This window comes from Ursus maritimus, unplaced genomic scaffold (genome assembly GCF_017311325.1).
Source record: "Ursus maritimus isolate PB19 unplaced genomic scaffold, ASM1731132v1 scaffold_5, whole genome shotgun sequence".
NCBI lineage: Eukaryota > Metazoa > Chordata > Mammalia > Carnivora > Ursidae > Ursus > Ursus maritimus.
Window position 1 is genome coordinate 77,996,570 of NW_024426663.1, and position 20,175 is coordinate 78,016,744.

A 20,175-nucleotide genomic window follows, 5' to 3' on the forward strand; every position below is an offset into this window, starting at 1 on the left:
AGCCAGGAACACTTTTCCATAAGTTCACTATTTGCAAAAGTAGGAGACAGGGCTGACCTACCTAATACATAGAAACAAACAGAATCAGACAAAATGAGAAGACAGAGGACCATGTCCCAAATGAAAGAACAAGACAAAACTGCAGAAAAAGAGCTAAACAAAATGCAAATAAGCAATATGCTGGATAAAGAGTTCAAAGTAATGGTAAGAGATAAGTAAGAGATACTTGCTGAACTTGAGAGAGAAGTGGGTGAACTCGGTGAGACTGTCAACAAAGAGATAAAAATGATAAGAAATACATTAGAGGGAATCGGCACAGATTAGCGGATGTGGGAGAACCAATCAGCGACCTGGAAGACAGGGTAATGGAAAGCAAACACGCTGAACAGCAAAAAGAATAATAAAAAATGAGACTAGGTTAGAGGATCCCTAAGACATCAGCAAGCTTTGTAACACTCACATTATAGGGGTCCCAAAAGGACAGAAAATTTATCTGAAGAAACAACAGCTCTAAAAACCTCCCTAAGCTGGGGAAGGAAGCAGATATCCAGGACCAGGAGGCACAGAGAGCCCCAAACAGATGATTCCCATATAGGACAAATAATGAAGATGGCAAAATCAGAGAAAATCTGAAAAGCAACCAGAGAAAGCAAACATACACACGAGGGGAACGCCTTAAGGTTATATGCTGACTTTCAGCAGAAACTTTGCAGGCCGGAAGACAGTGGCATGACACAAAGTGCTGAAAGGAAAAACCCACAGTCAAGAATATTCTACCTGGTAAGACTATCATTTAGAACTGAAAAAGAGCTAAACAGTTTCCCAGACAAAATTCAAAGGAGTTCATCATCACTAAATCAACCTTGTAAGAAATGTTAAAGGAACTTCTTTAACTGGAAAGAAAAGCCCATAACTGGAAGAAAATTATGAAGGGAAAAAATCTGATAGGTAAAAGCAAACATATAGTAAAGGTAGGGGGTTAGTCACTTATGAACCCCTATGGAAATTAAAATGCAAAAGCAGTAAAATCAATTATGTCTACAAATATTAGTCAAGGCACACACACAAAGAAGATGTAAAATGTACCATCATATACATAAAACGTGGAGGGGGTGTAACAATTTATTGCTTTGAGAAAGTGTTTGAACGTAGGCAGCCATGAACTTTACATGGACTACTATACATAGAGCAGTTGTTCTCTATGAACCCAACGGTGACCACAGATCCAAAATCTATGATAGTTGCAAAACAACAACGACAACAACAACAACAAACCAGGATGCCTGGGTGACTCAGGTTAAGGGTCCAACTCTTGATTTTGGCTCAGGTTGTGATCCCAGGGTTGTGGGACTGAACCCCGTGTTGGACTCCGCATTCGGCAGGGAGTCTGCTTGATATTCTCTCTCTCCTCCTCTCCCTCCACCCCTGCACACGCTCTAAAATAAATAAATAAAAATGCTAAAAACCCCCACCTATAACAGATGCACGAAGAGTAGAAAGGAACATAAGCACAACGCTAATGAAAGGAACAGAGAAGAACTACAAAAACAACCAGGAACAACAAAATGGCAGTAAACACATACTACCAATAATGATTTTAAATTGACTGCTCCAATCAAAAGGTACGGGGTGACTGAATGGGTAAAAAAAAAACAAGACCCACCTATGTGCTGCCTACAAGACTCACTTCAGACCTGAAGACAGACTGAAAGGGAAGGGATAGGAAAAGATACACCATGTAAATGGAAGTGAAAAGAAAGCTGGGGTAGCAATACTTACATCAGAAAAAGTAGACTTTAAGACAAAGACTGTAACAAGAGACAAGGAAGGGCATTGCATAACGACAAAGGGATCAGTCCAACAAAAGGATGTAACAATTGTAAATATCTATGCACCCAACATAGGAGGAGCACCTAAACACATAAAGTAAATATTAACAGACCAAGAGGGAGAAGTTGACAGTAATACAGTAATTGTAGGGGACTTTCACACCTCACTTACATCAATGGACAGATTATCCACACAGAAAATCAATAAGGAAATAGTGGCTTTGAAGGACACATTAAACCAGATGTACTTAGCAGATGCACGCAGAACATTCCATCAAAAAAAGCAGAATACGCATTCTTTTCAAGTACGCACAGAACTATTTCCAGGATAGATCACATGTTAGGTTACAAAACAAGTCTCAATGAATTAAAGAAGACTGACATCATATCAAATATCTTTTCCAACCACATTGTATGAAATAGAAATCAATTACAAGGAAAAAACTAGAAAAACCACAAACACATGGAGGCTAACAACATGTTACTAAACAACCAATGGGTCGACCAAGAAATCAAAGAGGAAAGCAAAACATACATGGAGGGAAATGAAAATGAAACACAATGGTTCAAAATCTTTGGGATGCAGGAAAAGCAGTTTTAAGAGGGAAGTTTATAGCAATACAGGCCTCCCACAAAAACAATAAAAATCTCGGGTGCCTGGGTGGCTGAGTCTGTTAAGTATCTGCCTTTGACTCAGGTCATGATCTCAGGGTCCTGGCATTGAGACCTGTGTCAGGCTCTCTGCTCGGTGGGGAGTCTGCTTCTCCCTCTCCCTCTGCCCCTGCTCATTTCTCTCTCTCTCTCTCAAATAAATAAATAAATAAATAAATAAATAAAATCTTAAGAAAAAAAAGAATAAAAATCTCAATCTAATCTTACCCTAAAGGAACTACAGAAAAAGAAGAAAGCCCAAAGTTAGTAGAAGAAAGGACTTAAAATTAATTAAAGCAGAAATAAAGGAAAAAGAGGGGCGCCTGGGTGGCTCAGTCGTTAAGCGTCTGCCTTTGGCTCAGGGCGTGATCCCGGAGTCCTGGGATCGAGCCCCACATCGGGCTCATCCACTGGGAGCCTGCTTCTTCCTCTCCTGCTCCCCCTTCCTGTGTTCCCTCTGTCACTAGCTGTCTCTCTCTCTGTCAAATAAATAAATAAAATCTTAAAAAACAAAAAAAGAGATAGAGGAAAAAGAGACTAAGAAAACAATAGGAAAGACAAGTGAAACCAAGACCTGGTTCTCTGAAAAGACAAAATTGGTAAATCTTCAGCTAGACTCATCAAGAAAACTCAAATACACAAGATCCGAAATGAAAGAGGAGAGGTAGCAACCATCACCACAGAAATACAAAGGACTGTAAGAGACTACTATGGAAAATCATATGCCAACAAATTGGACAGCCTAGAAGCATTACATTAATTCCTAGAAACACAATCTTTCAAAACCAAATCAGGAAGAAATAGAAAAATTTGAACAGACCAATTATTAGTAATGAAATAGAATTTGTAATAAAAAAATTCCCAACAAACCAAAGTCCAGGACCAGAAGGCTTCACAGGTGAATTCTAGCAAACATTTAAAGACTTAATACCTATTTCCTTCAAGCTATTCCAAAAAATAGAAGAGGAAAGAAAATTTCTAAATTCATTCTATGAGCCTTCTATCAGCATTACCCTGATTCCAAAACCAGACAAGGGTGCTACAAAAAAGAAAACATACAACCAAAATCCCTGATGAACACAGACGCAAAAATCATCAACAAAATCTTAGTAAGCCAAATTTAGCGATACGTTAGAAGGCTCACTCACTACGATCAAGTAGGATTTATTCCAGGCGCACCAGCGTCGTTCAATATTCGCAAATCAATGTGACACATCACATCGACAGGATGAAGGATAAAAAGCATATAGTCGTCCCAACAGATGCGTAAAAAGCATCTGGCAAAATACAGCATCTATTCATGATAAAAAACTCTCAACAAAACGGGTTTAGAGGAAACATACTTCAACATAATAAAGGCCATATATGTCAAACCCACAGTTGATGCCATGCTAAATGGTGCAAAAGGGAAAGCTTTTCTCTAAGATCAGGAACGAGACAAGGCTGTCTACTCTCACTACTTTTATTCGATACAGCACTGGAAGTCCTATCACAGCAATCAGACAAGGAAAAGGAATAAACGGCATCCAAATTGGTAAGGAAGAAGTAAAACTGTCCCTATTTACAGGTGACGTGGTACTTTATATAGAAAACCCTGAGGACTCCACCTAAAAACTATTAGAACTGATAAATGATAAACTTCAGTAAAGTTACAAAATGAATATGTAGAAATCTGTTGTGTTTCTATACACTAATAACAAAATACCAAAAAAAAAAAAAAAAAAAAAAAGAAAAGGGATGCCTGCGTGACTCAGCCAGTTAAGCGCCTTTGGCTCAGGTCATGATCCTGGGGTCCTGGGACTGAGCCCCAGTGTCGGGCTCCCTGCTCAGCGGGGAGTCTGCTTCTCCCTCGCCCCATCCCTGCTCGTGCTCTCTCTCGCTATCTCCTCTCTCAAATAAATAAATAAAATCTTAAAAAAAAAAGAATAAAATTCTTAGGAATAAATTTAACCCAGGAGGTGAAAGGCCTGTACTCTGAAAACTGTAAGACACTGATGAAAGAAACTGAAGAGGACACAAATGGAAAGATAAACCATGCTCATGGATCGGAAGGATCACTACTGTTAACAGGTCCATACTACCCTAAGCGATCTATGAAATTCAGTGCAATCCACATGAAAATACCAATACTATTTTTCACAGAACTAGAATAAATAATCCTTAAATCTGTAAGGAATCCAAAAGGCCCTGAATAGCAAAAGCAAACTCAAGAAAGAAAAAATCTGTAGGTATAATCCCAGATTTCAAGATCTACTACAAAGGCAGTATGGTACTGGCCCAAAAACAGACACACAGATCAATGGAACATAATAGAAAGTCCAGAAATAAACCCACGATTATATGGTCAGATAATCACGGACACAGGAGGAAAGAATATAAAATGGAGAAAAGATAGTCTCTTCAATGAAAGGTAGTGGGAAAACTGGACCATTTTCTTACACTATATGAAAAAATAAAATGGATTAAAGATCTAAATGTGAGACCTGAAACCATAAAAGTCCTAAAAGAAAACATAGCCAGTAAGCTACTGGACGTTGGCCTTACAACATATTTATGGTTATGGCTCCTCAGGCAGGGGAAACAAAAGCAAAAATAAAATACTGAGAGGACATAAAAATACAAAGCTTTTGCCAGTGAAGGAAGCCAGTAACAAAATGAACAGACAATATACCGAATGGAAGAAGGTATTTACAAATGATGTATCTGAAAGGGGTTAATATCCTTAATATATAAGGAACTTACAATACAACTCAACACCAAACCCACAAATAATCCAATTAAAAGACGGGCAGAGGACCCAAATATACATTATTCCAAAGAAGACATACCGATGGCTAACGGACATGAAAAGATGCTCAACGTCACTCATCATCAGGGAAATACACGTCAAAACCCCATCGAGATATCACCTCACACCTGTCAGAATGGGTAGTATCGAAACGACAAGAAATAACAAGTATAGGGGAAGATGTGGAGAAAAGGGAACTTCCCCTCGTGCACTGTTGGGGGGAATGTAAATCGGTGCAGCCACTGTGGGAAAGTGTATGGAATTTCTTCAAAAAATTAAAAATAGCAATACCATATGATCCAGTAATTTCATGACTGGATGTTTACCCAAAGAAAGCAAAAATGCTAGTTTGAAAAGCTCTATGCAGCCCTATGTTTACTGCAGCGTTACTTACAATAGCCAAGGTATGGAAGCGGCCCTCATGTCCACCGATGGGTGAGTGGAAAAAGATGTGGTACATATCTACGTGACGGAGTATTACTCAGGCATAAAAAAGAACTCATAAATACAGAGAACCGGTGGCTGCCCAAGGGGAAGGGGATGAAGGGATGGGCAAAACGGGTGAAGGGGATTAAGAGGTACAAACTCCCAGTGAAAAGTAAGTCAAAGAGATGAAAACTATAGCACAGGGAGTAGTCAATAACATTGTAAACCGTATGCTGACGGAGGACGGCTGCCACGGTGAGCACGGGTTCACGTGCTGAAGTGCAAATCACTGTGTGAAACTAACATACCACCTGACACTAATCCACCACCGTATGTCAACCACACGTCACTATTAAACATAAAAAGAACAAGAGCAGGTCCGAGATGAAGTCAGTGCCTCGGTGCGAAAGGAGTGAAGGTGGGTAAGCAAAGGCGAGGCCGGAACGGTTCCTCAGGAGTCCGGGGCAGGTCCCATGCGGGACAGTCTGACCAAGACCCGCCACGCCGTGTCGAGGGAACAGAGTGGTCCTGACTCAGAAAAGCCCTACTTGTCAACCCTGGTTGGTTCCAAGGCATCAAGGTGTCCTCTTGCCCAGGAGCTCCCATCACTGGGAGACTGGGCATGGCAGGGAAACGGTCAGGCCAGGGAAAGGGGTTGGCTTAAGTCAGAGCAGACGGCACACTCGGGTGGTAAACAATTCTACGCGTGTTTCATGGTTCCTGGGACCAGAAGAGAAACTCTGTCCTCAATCACTGACCTTCTGGGGCTCCAAGGTAACCTCAGAATCACCCAGGTTCTGGACCTCAGGGCTGTGTGGAGGCTGGACCGTGCTCTGGCTCCATGTCCTGGCGGAGAGAAAGCACTGTCAGGAATCCAGTCCTACCACCCCACAGGGTCCCGATCCTGACTTGGGGGTCGCCCCAGCACAGTTGGGACCTTGTCCTCCCATACAGCTTCCCACCTGGGTGACCGCTCAGCTTCTGCGCCACTGCCAACAGCAGGCTGCCTGACAACATCCAAGGCAGTCCATTTCTCCCAGAGCTTGTAGTTGCTAGAAAGTTCTTACCTGAATTGGAATCTACCTCCAAGTATCACTTGCCCTGTAGGGCCACCCTGGATCTAGAAAAGATAACGTCTCAGAAGACTCACTGAAGTGCAGAGTAAGTCTAGAGAAGAGACCTACAAAAGGTCAGGTCTTCCCTGCTGTAGGCTACGAGCTCCCAGCACCGCAAGCTTGTCTGGCCGCACTGCCCTTTGTGTGCTGTCACAGGAAGTGGGCACCCTAAAAGGCGCGCGTGCTGGCATCCTGCCCAACCCTGACCGCTGCATGGCAGCACCTGGCACCCGGCAAGGCCAAGGAGGGCTTGGTGGTGCTGGTACCTCCGGCTAGTGCCACCCTGGCTTCTCCCACGCTGCTGGCTGCCGGCGGCCGCTCACCACTCCCCCCTTCTGTGAGGCACCGTGCCGACCGGCCGATGGCTGGATGAGTGACTAGCTCGGCACCTTTTTCTAGGCAGGCCTGTGTTGAAGGGAGGCTCTGGCTTCTCTGTCCTGGACAAGGACGGTCTCTCGAAACACACTCCTCCTTCCATCCCCGGCTCTTTCGAGTCTCTTTCCAGATACCTCAGCCAGCGGCTCTCTGAGGACTGCGGTTTTTCCTATGGGATTGGGAAGTAAGTTTATTCTCGGGATCCACATCCGCCCTGGCACTAGGAAAGGCATATCATGGGGGGGGGTAATGGGGAGACGGACGTCCTGAGGCATGCTGGGGACCTTGAACACTGGCACAGAGCTTGGGAAAGCTGCAGGACACGACTCATTAAGGAACTTTCCAGATGTCCACGCTCCCTGACCGAGGGGTTCCAAAGGAAGACAAAGGCACAAAGAGGCTCATCGAAGTGACATGAATCACAGCGAACACTCGCCGTAGCGAAAATCTGGAAATAATCTATGTGCCCGGTCATCATGGGATAAATATTGGTACCCCCACTATATTCTGTAGATACCGGGCATCAGTGCAAACTCCACAGCAAGGGAAAAAGGACGAGGGAAACTCCAGGGCGCCAACCGGGATTTCTCGTCATCGTGATGATGTAAGATGGAGTCCCGCAGCCGATAGAGCTGGAAGCACAGCACCAACTCTGCGAGAGCTGCTGTGTTGAAGGGGCGTACGCGCAGTGCTCCCGCTTATAATAAAAACACGATGCCCCAGCGGCAGAGGGAGGTGCTGAGCAGAGGCGGGCAGCCTCTGACAGCTGTTACGCTCCCCCATCCCTCACAGGACACAGTGTTCCACGGACCCACGGTATCACCGCCTCAGTCGCTCAAGCTCTGACACACACGCCCACCCAACACGGTCTGAGCACCTCCTTCACTGGGCACTGGGGCAGAATGCTGGACGGAAGCCCCGCCGGGAGGCTCAGTCTGGAGAAAGGGAACGCGAAAGCCAGGGACTCGGGAACAGCATCTCTTTCCCAGCCGAGCTGTGCCCAGAGTGCCACGGGGCCAAGGGGAGACACGGGAGGACGTAAAGTTCCAGCCAAGTTCAGAGGAGTTCTCCGGGCCAGAGACAACGCCCTTTTCAGAGTCCTGTAATCATCGCTACACACGGCTGTCCCCACCCTCACGAAATGGGTGGGTTTACTCCTTTTTGTGTTCCCCGCAGCTTTAAGCCAAGTGTCTGTTATCGATAGCATTTGCTGCACAAAAGACCAACAAATGAGTAAATGGAACCCCCCCGGGACACACTTACCTGCACACTCTCACGCTCAGCCTGCCCGGGCCCCGCATTCTCCTCTTCACCAAGGGGTACAGGTTCTTCCAGAGACCTTAGTGAAAGATTGCACAGGTGTCCTGAGTGAAATGACCAGGGAGACGGAGGGCAAGGAGATGGGGACAGCGGGATGTGAATACTTGACAACGGATACCAAGGACTGCTCTAGGGATCTCAGGATCTTATGTCTGTTGTTGTGCTGTAACCGATGATCTTCTAACGGTTCAGAAGGGCCTGGGTTGGGGGGGACCATTTGCTCTTCAGATTGCGGCTGGTCGAGCCGTCCATCAACAGGAAGGGTGACACAGGGCAGAAGGGGCCGACTCTTAACCTAGACAGACCCGTGTTTGCATCCTGGCTTTGCCAATGACTGGCTGTCACAGTGTGACTTTGGGATCATCACTGTACCCCCATTCCCTCATCCACAAGTGGGGACAAGACAGCGTGGGTGACTATGAAGATGAAAGAGACATGTGCCCGTGCCTTGCTGAGATATAGAGTAATGTCAGCGGAAGCCTCGTAGCACAGGGTCCCTCCCGTCGGCCACGGCGAGGTCTCCACTGCACAGAGTTAAATCCTCAGACTTCTACCTCAACCCTTACGAGAGAGGAGAGGCATTGTGCAGTGACTTCCGCCAGCCTCCCAGGCGCAGCAGGGCTCTCTCACCACATGAACAAGAACCAGGGCCTCCATGGCCTCCAAGGGGACTGACTGGCCGTGAGAGCACTTACTGTGCCAGAGCAGGAGGCTGGAGCAAAGCCAGGCCCACCCGCGTCGGCCAGCGTGGTTATATCGCACCATCAAACGGGACCTCGCTCTACTAAGCTACCGAATGTGGGCGTCCACACTTCGGTTTCTTCATCTGTACGTAGAGGTCAATGATCCTCACAGGGCGATGACAAAGAGGCAACGAGAGCACACACGTGCAACACCTACCCAGCCCCACGGCTGATAACCCAGCGTTCACGTGAGCGGTGTCCTACCAGCTACTGGCCAGAACTCCGCTCACCTTTCTGATTCACGAGCCCAGCTCCATCAATAAAGGACAGCTCTCAACAGTCTGAAGATACCAGCCTGTCTTCTTGCTTTAAAGTTCTGCTGTTCCTTTGTAGGCGATCTCCCTTCTTTCCAGTTACTTTTCAGCTCTTCCCTTTGTCTTCTGTGTTCTGATTTCAGTACGGTGCTGTGTCTGAGGGCGGGTTTTTTTTTTAACCTCAAAAATTAAGGTATGACATATGCTAAAATTTCAGTGTATAGTTAGATGAGCTTTGATGAATTTTATCTTTGAATCTATCATCCAATCAAGATCTAGAAAAAATTTTTTGTTTATTTTTTTAAAGATTTTATTTATTTATTTGAATGAGCGAGAGAGGGCAGAGGGAGAGTGAGTGAAGCTGACTCCCCGCTGAGCAGAGAGCCCGATGTGGGACTCGATCCCAGGACCCTGAGATCATGACCTGAGCCAAAGGCAGATGCCCAACCAACTGAGCCACCCAGGCACCCTAGAAAAAAATTTTTAATTAAAATCAAATGGACAAGAAGATATGGACAGTTTTTGTCACCCCCTAAAGTTCTCATATGTGCCTTTAGAAGCAATTCTCCTTTACCCCAGAAAACCACTGGTCCCTACAGCATGGCGTCGTTTGTGTCTGGTTGCTCTCACTTAGCAATGTTTTTGAGATCTGCCCGTGTTGTTTTGAATGCTGAAGCATCCCACTGCATGAACAAACCGCAACTTGTTCATCCATTTACCTTCTGATTTATCTATACATCTAGCCTTTCACCAGTGCCGCACTGTCTCTATTACTGCAGCATTACAGTCGGTCTTGAAACCAGGCGGTGGGAGTCCTCCAGCTCCGTTCTTATCAAAATTGTCCTGGTAATTCTAGGTACCTGCATTTCTGTATAAATTTTAGGATGTCTGTCAATTTCTACAAAAAAAAAAAAAGCCCACTGGAATTTGGATTTGGATTAGGTTGTCTCTACCAACTCATGATGCTGAGTTTTCCAATCTGTGAACATATCGTATCTCTTCATTAATTTAGCCCTTCTTTAATTTCTCTCAGCAATGTTTTGCTGTTTTTACTGAATAGATCTGTACACTTTTTGTTATATTCATCCCTAAGTATCTGATTTTTTGATGCTGTTCTCAATGGTATTTGATTTAAAAAATCATTTTCCAATTGCTCAAGTGTTTATATAGAAATAATTTAATTTTGTATGTTGACTTTTTAGAATTAATTTATTTATATGAGGAAGAGAGAGAGAGTGCACAAGTGGGGGGAGGGGCAGAGGGAGTGGGGCAGGGAGAAGCAGACTCCCCACTGAGCGTGGAGCCCTCCACACAGCTCGATCCCAGGACCCCGAGATCACGACCTGAGCTGAAGTCAAATGCTTAACCAACTGAGCCACCCATGAAACCCTGTATGTTGACCTTGTATCCTTGTGACCTTGGTAAAATATTAGCTCTAGTAGCCTTTGTAGAGGTTCCTCAGAATTTCCTATATATACAATCACGTTGTTTGCAAATAAACTAATGACTTTGTCCAGTTTGAGATTTACTGTTTCCTAAGTCTAAGAATGTAAGCCTTTGATTCTGGAAAATGCTCTTCAAATACTGCCTTTGCCCCACTTTCTTTATTCTCTCTTGCTGGAACTCTTCCCTGTAGCTTCCATGTTTCTCAACTCACATTTTCCATCTTTTTATTTTTGTGTTGCATTGTGAATACTTTCTTCATATTTAACTTCCACTTCATTGATTCTCTCTTCAGCTACATTTAATGCTTAACCTGCCCACTGAATTTTTAATTTCAATGATTATACTTTTCATTTCTATAAACTCTTTTTGGTTCTTTGTCAAACCTACTTGGTCATTTTAAAAAGTCCTTTGGATCCTTTTTTTTTTGCACTCTACCCGCAACGTGGGGCTTGAATTCATGACCCTGAGATCAACAATTGCATGCTCTACTGACTGAGCCAGCCAGGTGGCCTGAAGTCCTTTGCATTTTAGATTATCAACCCTTTTATCTCCTTAAATGTATTAAACATACATTCTGTATTCTGAAGTCTTTGTGTGTCTCACTTTTCTGTCGGTTGTTTCTGTTGTCTTTTGCTCAGGGTGATGTATCTCCTTGAGTGTTTAATGGTTTTTAACTGAGTATACGTTTCTTGGAACTTTATCTGTGGAAATTCTTTCAGGCCTGGGTTGAAGGTGTATGCTTCAGAGAAGCTGCATTTACCTCTGCTTCCCTGGACAATTTAAAAATAAATTCTCAGCTTGAGGCTTTTCACACAGTGCACGTAAAAGCCTGAAAAGCCATGTGCCAGCTTTCTTGTGTTTATAAAACCCTAGAGAGATAGTTCCCTTCCTCAGCCAATGCCAAGGTCGACACGCTCTCTGTGGCAGAGAGGGTGCATTTCTAGTTCATTTGTTCATCCATTGAGGATGTAGTATTTTGGGGACTCAGCTTTATGTGGTGGTCTCCTACTGACCCTCCCAGACTGAACAGGCCCTCAGCCTTGTCTCTGTCTCCCGCGCCCCTCCCAGACATCTAAACAGAAGCTCCACAGCACTAGGCTTCAATGACCTCAGCAGCCCAGGTACTTACTTCTGGATTTTGGCTTCTGCTTTATTTTTGATGATATTCATTTACTTCCTTCTCATCTCATCAGTGTACTCAAAACACTAGTTAACATTTTTAGTTATTTTCAATGGGAAGACCATTCAGGGGAACTAATCACCATACGGAAATCGAAGGGATTTCTCCATCTTATACCACTAACTGCTCCAGGTGAACACAGGGCAGGATAAGATAACCATGCCCTTCTCAAACAACTATACCTGAGTGACATCTCTGAAATCTGTCCCTGCAGCAGATTTAATTTTTGGACGTGGCGTCTACAGTCAGCACCAGAGCCCTCACCGTAAGTCTGAAAAACACACAAAAAATAGTAAGTTTAAAAAGTGTTGACAGAATGCTGATTAACAGATCCATTAGTGCTCTACCTCAGGAAGGGGAAAGCTGTACTTTGAAAGGCCCAGAAGCACCATGTAGAAATCCTGATGACCAACCACCGTTTCTGGAGTAATTTATTTACAAACTAACAGTCCCAGGAACGAACAGTTCTGGGCTGTCTGGCTGTCCTTCTAGCACTCAGAACTCTGCGTATCAAAGACAAACCCAGCCCCAACCCCCGCACTAAATGCTTAATGAACCTGAATAAGAAATTTGGAAGAGAAGTAACAGGAACCACCAATGAACACACAATATGATACTTAGTATTCACCGATAATCAAAGGAACATAAAATAAAATGAAGTACTCTTTTTTTTTCCACTTAGCAATCATTTGTTTAACAATATTTACGGAGCAACTTATTATGTGCCAGGCCCCTGGACTAGGTAAGGACAATACAACACAGGAGTGGACAAAAATCACTGTCATTGCGGAGCGTATATTCTAGTGAGAGGAGACAGACAATAAACATGTGAGTCAACTATGTAGCCATCAGATGATGAGATGCACCACCCAGAAAAATAAGGCAATGAAAGGGGTAGAGTGGGGACAGAGTAGACAATTTTTATAGGGTTTTCAGGGAATAGATCACTAAGGTGACATTTGAGCACAAAATACGAAGATATGAGGGCCAAAGCCATGTAGATACCTCAGGGAAAGCATTCGGCAGAAGCAATGAAATGGACATGAGAGCAAGGACTCTGAGCCTGGCACTTTGGAGGAACCGTAAGGAGGCCACATAGCTAGAGCTGAGCGGTCTGGGGGAAAACGGTAGGAGATGAGGTTTGAGAGTAGTCCCTACCGCAGGCAAAGTTCAGCCTCATGGGCATGAGACCTATTCTGCTGTTGTCATCTTGAAAACATTGTTTTGGTTTATTTTTTATTTGGAGTTCTTAATAATCTTACCTTTGAGCTTGTGTTGTATAAGGGAAGTCTGGTGGGACAATGGATCGCGTCTGTAAGCAGAGATACACACACTATATATGTCCATTGTTCCTTGTCGCACCATTGGCATACGGCACGCTCAATGACCCAGGAGCATGGGATTCCAGTGGACTTACAACAAACACATGGGAGTGTTCACTGAGAGTCCGAGTGTAGATGTGTTTGCTCTCTATGCCGGAGTATGTGGGGACACCCACAGCCTGAGAGGCCAGGCTTTCCGCTGGAACAAGAACTTGCTTCCGATGCAGATAAAAAGCAAGGGTGTTCTAAACATACATGAACAACCAAGGAACCCTATCATATCTTTTTTTATTCCTATTACTTGCCTCGAACAGCGGGTCACTTATGCTGAAAATGATGACATGGAAGGAAAAGGCAAGACAGGGAGACCCTTGTTCCTTTCCCTCTCAGTCCTTCTTACGCATCAGGGAGCTGATGGGCAAGAGCGTGGGGAGAATGTGGGCATATTAGTAAGCGGAGAAAACAGCTGAATTAATTTTGTGGAGCGTTTCCACTGTTCCGGTAACAATGACATACGTAGGCATGTTTGAGCTCCAAATACAAGCAGGGCAATTTGGACGATCCTGCACATATAGTAAACGCTGTTATATTATCCTGCATATGGACTAAATGCTGTTTATGTTTTGAACTGGTGTTGCACTATACCAATGGTAGAATTCACGCTAATGATTTAAAATACTGGTTTTTCTTAACTTAGGAAGACATTCCACAGTAAATAAACAACATTATGAGGAGTCAAGAGAGACCAGGGAAGAAAGGAAAAGCTTAATATTTTAGTACCTTTCACAGCTTTTTCCCCTGCTTTTGAACAAGGGGCCTCCCATCTCCATCTCGTACCAGGCACACTTGGCCCTGTCTGTAGGACCAAGGGATTTTGCTCTAACCTGGAAGGCTGGGGAGAGTGGCTTGGCCCCGCACACAGTTGAGCAGGACCTCAGGCTGTGGTGCTGAGGGCAGGCTGTCCGGCAGCAACTGGGGGGCTGGCAGGAAGTTGCTGCAAACAGCGGTGTGGCTCAGACCACTGTAGTAACACGTGGTCAGTCGGGGTGCGTCCTCAAAGCAGAGCGGACAAAATTTGCTGATGGACTGGATGAAGAGTGTTTTAGAAAAAAAAAAAAAAGAGGAGTCACGGATGACTTCCAGGTTTTTAGCCCAAACAACTAACAAGGGACTTGGCACGTACGCGATGGGGAGGTCTGCGGGACAGCAGCTGGGCGGGGGGGGCGAGGCCTTCTGTTTGGAAAGGGGGTTTCTGGATGCCTGTCAGAGAACCAGTAGAGAGCTGAAGGGGCGGTTCAGGGCTGGGCTTGGGGTCTGAGACAGACATCCCAGAACTGTCAGATGATCTCCTCTCAGACCACTAAGGGAGCGAGGCCAACAAACTGAGTACCAGAGCAATTCTCACGTTTAGAAGTTGGCGAGATGGGAAAAAGCTAGCCAAGAGGACTGAAACACAGCCAGAGAGACAGCAGGGGAACTAGGAGTGGGATGCCTGGAAGTCCAAGTGAACACAGCGTTTGAGGGGGAGGAAAGGACAAACTGTGACAGACGCTGCCAATAGGTCAAGTCCCTGGAGGACTGAGAACTCACTACTGTTTTTAGCAAATGGAGAGCACCGATGACTTTGACAGGAGCCATTTTACTGCACTGTGGGGAATAAAAGCCCAGCTGGGGCAAGTTCAAGTGAGAACGGGAGAGAGGAACTGAAGAATGGAATGGCAAAGCTCTGCAAGACGTTACTCGACATCTGGCATAAATGGCAGGGTGTGCGCTCGCCAGCACGGCGGGGACCACAGCCGAATGCTAAAATCCTCCTCCCCTCATCGGCACAAACTGGACGACATTTTCTAGACTTCCTTGCAGTCAGGGGTGGCCATGAGATTAGGTTCTTTCTAGTGAGATGTGAGTCCCGTGCAGGCCCGACCCCTAAAAGCCTCCTGTGTCGCTCCTTCGGGCTCCTGCCCTTCGGTGGCTGCAGGCAGCAGGAGACAGGCTTCGGGGAGTAAGAGACCCTGGAGATGAAGGGGCCTGGGTCCCTGAATGATCGCACCAAGGACGGCTGCCCTGTTGATCTCAATCCCTCCCAGGGCTGTTTCAAGAGCAAGAGAGACAGCTTCTATTGTGTGAGGCTATCACCGTTTTGTTTCGTTTTGTCTACTTCTCACTGTGGCCTCATCTACCATAAGCCATGGACCACTGCACCTGCACGGAGGCATGAGAGGAAGGCAGCGCCCCCTCCAGGAGAATTTAGAAACACATGCTGACACTGAAAACAAGCGGCAGTCACTAGCTCATGAGCCAGCATCCTGTCTTCAGAGACCCAATCTCGGGGTGGGCTTCAGCAGCTATGATTGTCCCTACTCCCACCATCCCAGCTGGCTCGACCAGACGTGGACATCTGGGTCAACGGGGCCAATCAGATCGCTTCTCCCAGTTTATTAATTGGGACTCAGCGACTCTAGCTGGCTTGAAGTGAGAGTCTGTGGTCTGTGAATGGAGTATATCACTGTGAACTATCTGGGGAGAGAGAGGAGGGAAAGGACAGGAGGCAGGGAGAGGGGAAGGAAGATGTAGCGAGAAGCTGGGTGCAGGGAAGAGAAGGGCGGGAAAAGATGAAGCCTGCATTGTCTGCAGCTCTGCAGTTCTCGGGGCTGGTCCTCCAAGGGCTCGGGGATAAAACTCCTCCCTTGCATTCCCCAAGATACCCCATTACCTTGCCAGTATATATTTTTTTAAATTTTACTGAAGCCATTCTGAAGTGTTTTTTTTTTCTTCTATTTTCAACTAAAGGAACCTTGGTCAAAAGATATCCTTTGAAATAGCAATTTAACTTCTAGAAATTTGTCCTAAGGAAATAATTGGTCTAGTGAAGAAAGAGGTCTTTGTAGGAAGCTTCACTGCAGAGTTATTTGTAACAGTGAAAACGGAAACCAACCTAGATGCCAATCACTGTGGGACTGGTCATCCTGATTCAACAAATAGGTACTGAGGGAGCACCTTCTGTGCCAGGTACCGTGCTAGGCGAGCGGCTGTATCGGTAAGCAAAACAGGCAAGGCTTCTGCTCTCGTGGGTCTTCCGTGAGATACACTCACGTAAACACACTCGATGTAACACCTAAACCAGGATAATGAGAAGAGCAGGGGGAAGCCCCAACAGTGAGCACAGAGGCCATCAGACTGCAGCACGTCTGGACTGTTTCAAGGTCTGAAAGGAAAGGCCTTATGGCTGAAGGAGGAGAATGAGGAGCTGAGGCGGGAGAGGTGGGATCAAGGGCCACAGCAGGTGAACGAGGGGCTCAGCGAGGCAAAGGGTACAGGACAGCTTGTGGTAGTAAAGAGATGAGGTGGGGCAACATGTCTCCACCTGAAAAGAACGATAGCTTTTCCCCTGAGCTTCCGTCAGTCCACACTCTGTCCCGAGCGTCTCCTGATGGCCTCACTCGCCCATACGCTGCATGCACCAACACACGCCCACCCGGCTGGGTCTGACCGCCTGCAGCTCCTGACAGGCCCTGCATTTTCCTTGCATTTGCTCACTCTAGTTTTAAGTGACCCGTGTATGCGCATCCGTTTCTCTTCCACGGGAGCAGATCTGTGAGGGCAAGAACGACAAAGCTTTGCCTTCCCTTGTTTCTCCTGGGCCGGCACACAGAAAGTACTCAATAAATACTTGCAGGCTGAATAAACAACGAAGGAACCTTCTGAGGCACCGCTCCAACCTTTTCACTTCCTGAAGGAACAGGAACCCAGGGAGCAGATGTTCTAGATCTAGGGAACTTGGTCCCAATACTGGAATGCCGGGACTCCACAGAAACACGCTTCTGCAGGGCTGGGTCCCACCTGCTGTCTGGCATGGCTATTAGACGCCCTGTTTCCCAGGACTCACCCGCAAAAATGACTGCTTCTCTCCACAAGCTTTGCACGTCCACTTGAGACTCTTTTTCTCCTAGAGTGAAACATTCCAGAAATCTGGCTTAGATGATTATTTAAAACACGTGGAACTGAATCAAAAATAATGATTTTAAAAGACCAATGGAGAAGAATAAAAGTCTAAAAACAAACCAACATATATGTAAAAAAGCCAGTATGTTATAATGGTGGCATTTTAGGAGGGAAAAACAGACTATTTAATAAATCGTGCTGGGAAAACTGGCTGTCCATATGAAACAAAGTAGATCACTACTACTTCCACAACATTTCATTTCAATTCTTGATAAATCTAACTGGATGGGTTCTCGCTTAACGTGATAAAATACCTTACGTTCAGCTCCAAAACTGGAAAATCACTACCAGCACTCCCATGAAAATCAAGAACAAGCCAAAAATCCCCATTACTACTCAACCATTGTTATTTTTCTGCCAATGGAATTGGAAAAGAAAAAGCAGTAAGAGGTATGAAAACTGGAGAGGAGGAAAAAAATTACTGTTATTTACAGATATTTTTTTTTACCTGAAAAGTCAAGAAAATCAAATGAAAAACTACTAAAAACAGTAAGACAATCTAATATAGAGGGGCTGAGTACAAAGTTAATATAGTTTCAAAAGTTAATGGAGCCTTTATATAAGCAAGTATCTAGTTAGAGAAGGTAATGGAAGAGTCCATTTATAACAGCAACAAAGAAAGTTTTATCAAGGGACACCAAAAATGGAATGAAGTAACATGCTTAACATCAGAAAGGTGCCTGGGTTGATTTATCAAAATTAATATGAGTATGATCCTAATACAAAAACTATCAAGTTTTTTTGGTGAAGAACCCAAAAGGATTCTAAGGAGCACAAGCAGCACCTACTACAAATTTCTGCGGGCATACCCTACGAATCAGCAATTCTAATTCCCTAGAATCTATCTTCAAACACCATAAAAATACTGCTTTGTATGGGTACGTCTGCAAGTAAGAAATGCACTTAAAAAAAAAAAGGTCTGGAAGGACACACAGTAACTGGCTAGCTCTGGGGGTCTGGAGTCTGGAGAGGGACTATATGGGATAACAGGATCTTTGCAATCAGACAGCCTTGGATCTGCCATTTATTAGACAGACCCCTTGACTTCTCTGGATTTCTGTATTCTCATCTCTGTAAAATGAGAATGATAGATACCTAATCCAGAGGTTGTTGAAATTAAATGGGATGTGTGAAATTGTCACATCTGCAATTACTGTTAACTCTTTTCTCCTTTCAGTTTCAAATCACTTTTCACAGCTGAAAATGACCGTGAGAGTGCACACTACATTACATCTATGTAATAATTTAAAAATGGAAATGATTTCCATTTAATCTCAACTCCTAAAGCACAGTCCAAAAAGTGAAGTAAGTAAAAACAATTTCTGAGCCCCCAAATAGCCCTTAGGGTCTCAGCAAGCTTACAGGGGTATACTCAGCATCTGACTTTTAAACATTCATTTTGAAGAAGTTTCATGTTATCTTTTTCAGGGCACAGCAGATTAGCAGGTAACTGGGGGGGGGGGGGGGGGGGGGGGGCGGGGAGAGAGAACTGTCAGAAGTAGATACGTTCCACGGCAGTGTTAGGTGACATCAAGCAGGAAGATGACATGCAATCCAGGAAAAAACAGGTTAAGTGACATCCCCTATCTTGCATCCTGAAAGTCAGAGAAGCTGTACGTTTTGGAAATACCGATTATCCTGTTTAAAACACTCCACACACGGGTTGTTTACCGTCTGGGGAACAGTCCCTCATCACGCGGATGGAGACAGCACACAGCGAAGGGGGTGGACAGCAAGGCACGCCCAGTCGTGTCTCAGTTTTAAAAACTGTCATCTCCCTAGTAGTTAAATTAAGAAAGAGCCACTTAGGGAGAGGCTATCCTCAACCTGCTTTTCCCAACTATCTGCAAGAAGTCACGAGGCCGCCTCCGCAGAAACCATTCCCCCTGGTTTCTACGAATCTTGTAACCACCATGCCAAAAACTTTTAAAAAGCCCAGAACGACGTTATGAAGAGATATCAAAACCCAGTCCTCCGGGCCAGTCAACGTCACGAGTCCGGGCGTCAAGGAGACCCAAGCAACCGCACGAGACGGCGCCCGCGCCTGCGGGCAAAGCACGGGGAGGAGCCCCGGCCTCCCGCGGCCCCGCCAAGTCCTGCCCGCACTCCCCGCGCCCCGAGGAGGGGGAGGCCGGTGCCCACCCCACCTGGTGAGCCTGGAAGAGGCGACAACTGCAGCACCGCAGCACCCGAAACCGCTGAGGGGGCGCCATTGCGGGCGCCGTCACCGCTGCGCATGCGCCCAGTACTCTTGTCCGCCCGGGCTTAGTCTCCCGCGTGCGTTCAGGGTCCTCTAGACGCCGGCGCCGCCGCCGCGCGTGCGCGTGCGCTCTGCGCTTCAGCCCGCCCCAGCTCCGCCCCCCCCAACGCGTTCCAGCTTCTCTAGTCCGCCGAGCCTCTCGGCGGTCAGCTGGGGTTCCTGTGACGGCGGGTTCAGGCCCTCGGCCTGCAGCCGGGTCGGGCGTTGTTTGGGGTTTGCGTCAGCTAGGTCTCCGACTCGCGGTCTGGACCGGGCCGGCGCCGGTCTTTTTCTAAGCCCGCGTCTCCGCTGGGGCTCGCTGGGAAGATGGAAGTTGCAAGGGCAGGGCCTCCAGCCGTTGCTCCCGGTGCGGCCAAAAGGCTGCTGCTTCTAGTCGCAGACAGGGAGCGGGAGGGCTCCTCCCCGCTCCGGCGGAGCCCCTGGGGCTCCGGGCTTGGAGTTTGCGGGGCCTCTGGGCGGAGGGG

General features: G+C 46.0%; 1 protein-coding gene across 1 annotated transcript in view; it reads right to left on the reverse strand.

The window, feature by feature from the left end:
- The window catches only part of MRNIP (MRN complex interacting protein), a 22,953-nt gene extending 3,203 nt beyond the window's left edge, over positions 1 to 19,750 (reverse strand). Inside the window, exons 1-6 of the mRNA XM_040622630.1 lie at positions 19,599 to 19,750; positions 17,336 to 17,395; positions 12,310 to 12,398; positions 8,448 to 8,523; positions 7,199 to 7,353; positions 6,453 to 6,540 (exon numbers count right to left, since the gene is read on the reverse strand). Coding sequence (XP_040478564.1) covers positions 6,453 to 6,540; positions 7,199 to 7,353; positions 8,448 to 8,523; positions 12,310 to 12,398; positions 17,336 to 17,395; positions 19,599 to 19,664 — 534 coding nt within the window. The 5' untranslated portion in view covers positions 19,665 to 19,750. The remainder of the gene's footprint in view (positions 1 to 6,452; positions 6,541 to 7,198; positions 7,354 to 8,447; positions 8,524 to 12,309; positions 12,399 to 17,335; positions 17,396 to 19,598) is intronic.
- Between the last annotated feature and the right edge of the window lie 425 nt (positions 19,751 to 20,175).